General features: G+C 46.9%; 1 protein-coding gene across 1 annotated transcript; it reads right to left on the reverse strand.

Annotated features, from left to right (window-relative positions):
* Nucleotides 1-469: 469 nt before the first annotated feature.
* On the reverse strand, nt 470-1504 carry LOC149840673 (uncharacterized). The gene has a single exon (XM_090005114.1). It carries the CDS (start codon nt 1502-1504, stop codon nt 470-472), a length of 1035 nt encoding a protein of 344 aa, XP_089861240.1.
* Nucleotides 1505-3607: the final 2103 nt, after the last annotated feature.

The raw sequence follows: 3607 nt of genomic DNA on the forward strand, positions 1-3607 counted from the left end.
AAATTAACATGAAAAAGTCTCTTAGGCCATTAACTCCCTTTTAAAGAATCCAATATTAGATGATTTCAAAATTTAAAATCTCACCAACCATGATTAGAAGAGACCAACACAAGCGATAAGGGGCCAAGTAAAATCAAACAAGCAATAAAAAATTGTACCGATCCATTTCACAAACTAGACAACCAAAATTGTCCGATTAAAGAGGCAAAACAAAAAAACACACACTTAATGCACATTAATTATTGTTAAACAAAATAGCTCCGCCGTTCATTATTTACAAAATATTGTCAAAAACGTAACTTCAACGCTCCAGCTGTACCATAATGGAGAGTGGGCCCATCTCCCCTCCTTCCCTATCTACAAACAATAGGTGGGCCCTTCCCCATCCTTAGATATAGTGCCACGTCAGATTATGACCATCCTCCCACGAAAACTCAAACCACGTCAGCGAATACTCAAGTGGATAACCTCAACGAAACGTGTCGCCGCGCCGCTGGAAAGATCTCCAATCCGGGGAATGTGGGCCCCACTGAAGGGGTCGCCGGTCGCCTCTCATCGGTGGTGGTGGTTCAGAGCTGGGCGACCTTGAGGGCGGCGGCACCGGCGAGCCCGGGCTTGAACGGCAAGGCCGGGCGGCATTTTCCGGCATCGAATCCGACGACGGGGCGGCGGTTCGCGGCGGTGGAGGAGGAGGAGGAGGAGGAGGAGGAGGAGGAGGAGGAGGAGGAGGAGGAGAGGGGGCGGTGAGGGGGTTGGTGGTGCGCCGGTAGGGACCGAACCACTTGGTCTGCATGTAGCGGCTCTTCCGCCACGGCGGGAGGTGGAGCCCCATCGCCTTCATTGACTTCTTGGCTGCCTCCGACGTGGCGCGCACGATCTGCCGGAGCTCCTCCGGCCGGCCGACGAGCACCCGCGGCAGCGCGGCCAGGACCGTCGCGTACTGCCTCGTCGGCCGCGCTATCTCGAACTCCCCTGCGAAATCGACGTCCACGACGAAGCTCCTCTCCTCCTCCCCCGCCGCCGCAACGACGACGTCGATGTACTCGTAGTTTCCGGCGGTCAATCCACCGGACATCTCCCATTTCACCTTGCAGATCCCGGCGTTGAACCCGGCATTCCTAAGCCGGGCCATCACCAACCGCCGGACTGCCGCCCGATCGACACCCAGCCCCGCCGCTCCGGCGATCGCTTCCGAGACGGCGCCGTGGATGGCCGCCCTGACTGGATCGTCGTCCTTTTGCCTCGCGAGCTCCTCCAACGCCTCGATCGCCTCTCCGTCCGAAAAATCCGGGTCAGAAGACGTCTCGGTGTTCTCGCCGGACTCCTCCTGAACCTCGTGGTCGTCGCCGGCCTCCATGAAGCCGCGGACGAGGCCAGCGAGGCACACCGAGTCGACCTCATGCTCGCTGCCGCTGCTGACGTAGCTGGCGGAGAGCCACCGATCTCCCCCACCGCACAGCCTGGCCCTCGCCAGTTCGTCTAGCGGACCCGTCGCCTTCTTCATCTCCGACGGCCCTCAGTAGCCGTTCATCTCCCCCCTCTCTCTCTCTCTCTCTCTTTAAAGTTAAAACTACCGGCAATGTCAACATTTATACGACACCGTGGCCTCACTTTCACTCCTTCCCCGTCCTTCGTCCTTTTTTTTTCCCAAGAAAAAAATAAAAAAAGGAAAAAAAATAAAGAAAATAAGAAGTCTGGAATATTCGAGACAGTCGCCTGCTCTTGTTCATCATCAACCAACCCAGCGACATATGCACCTACTCTATCTCCCCACGTGGCAGCATATCCCACCGCACCTTCCCTTTGTTCCACTTAGTACGTGGACGCACGTTTCAGCCCGATTTTGTGCAGATCGCACGTGCGAAATGAGAGTGTATTTTTTATGCTCGCCCAGCTCGTAAAATAGCCTTGCTAAGCTAAATATGAACAAATAGGTCGTTAGGTATTAAAAAAATCTATTTTAGATGTATTTTACATGTAATTTTTTATAATCCTATTACTTTCAGCTCTAAATCAATGTATTTTTCTATAAATAAGTCAGCTCAAACTTGGCTCATTTAACTTGGGTTCATTATGAGCTCGAATTCAGTTTGACTCGCCACCAGAATGAGCCAAGCTTGAACACTTCAAGCTCGGCTTGATCAACTCGTGTGCCACTTCTTTTTATTGAAAATCCACCCTTCTTCAATAAGACAAAATTTAAGTCTAATTTGCTTGAATTTCCTTTTCTAGAAAGTTATAAACCCAAGCAATGAATTTACAAGTCCCAACTCCTTGTATAATTAGTCATGCTTGTCAACAAATTTATTTATACATTATTGTATAATACATTTCTTTTTTTTTTATAGGCAAGCTGGGGTTAGGCAGACCAGCACCAATCATACAACCGTGTCATTGGAATTTGAACTTGCAACATCACAACATAAGGTGACGCACTGTCATTGTGGAATATGCTTAACATGCAGCATAAAATGGAGAAGATGCCTTGGTTTGGTTTCTCTATATTATTTATTTTTCGAGGATGGAATTCTTTAGTGTTGACATAATGCTAGCTTCTCTGGTTCGTACACAATTTAATGTTCATGCTAGTTTGAGCACTACGGCCATGATCAGATGATCGACCATCGGTATCATAACACGTGGATTTTTGATAAAAAGATGCCAACCAAGAAATACATTGTAAATGAACACGTCCAAATTATTCCACCATTAGCTTTTCACAGATCCACAATAGATCATTATTTACTATAAAGCATTAAAAAAGAAAAAGAAAAAAACCTTCTGGCAAGCTTGCTTTTCATCTAACAAACAAGGAGGAGCCCACGAGAGGACACCGTCGTATAGGATCCATGAGAGATCCGAACCATGGATGGGTTGCTTTCTCCACCATGATCCAATGTGAGACCTGGATCAAACCAACAGCTACCCCTGGGGCATATTCCACATTATCTTCCTGTTTGGTGATTACATAAGATCCAGTTCTTTTCTCAGCAAACTAGTGTTTGGACTTGATGTTAATTAAATGCTGAGGTTTTATTCTCATGGTTCAGTAGTCAGTAAAAAGTTTTCAAAAACCGTCACATTTACTTTGATCATGAATGACATGGGGGGAATATATCCTGAAGATGCCATTGTTCCTGTCTGTACAAGTCATTACATTCATGGTCATGCACAGAAACCATGATGGACTTTTTCTGTTTTTCTATTTTGCCAATATAAAAATTCCTTTACTTGCTTCAAAAGGTTTCTCATATGAGCCGTGCGTAGGCTCTGCACTTAGTTCCAGATGAATTAAGTTGACCTGGGCTCTATAATACATCTCCCTAAATCCCTATACAAACTTGGATAATTTATGAGCCATGAATGTTAGGTGAACTATCCATTAAAACTTAAGATCCCAACTGCATTCTTTTTTATGATGAGGAACCCTTGCCCAAGCCAGAAAAAATCCTTAGCTAAGCTGCAGTCTTATGTTATTATGGCCCTTTAACTGCAGAGCAACAGTATCTATCCTGGGTCTAGGGTCTTCCTTTTGTTTGGATTAAATAGAGCAAAATCCTGCCCAAGAAAGAGACTAGGTCAGGCCAACGCCGTGTGGTTGGTAGGA

The sequence above is a fragment of the Nuphar pumila genome, chromosome 4 (assembly GCF_984573655.1).
Source record: "Nuphar pumila chromosome 4, dmNupPumi1.hap1.1, whole genome shotgun sequence".
Lineage (NCBI taxonomy): Eukaryota > Viridiplantae > Streptophyta > Magnoliopsida > Nymphaeales > Nymphaeaceae > Nuphar > Nuphar pumila.

Bases quoted from the DNA above. Each gene is read 5' to 3' on its own strand.
- LOC149840673 (XM_090005114.1), bottom strand. From the start codon at position 1,504: ATGAAGAAGGCGACGGGTCCGCTAGACGAACTGGCGAGGGCCAGGCTG.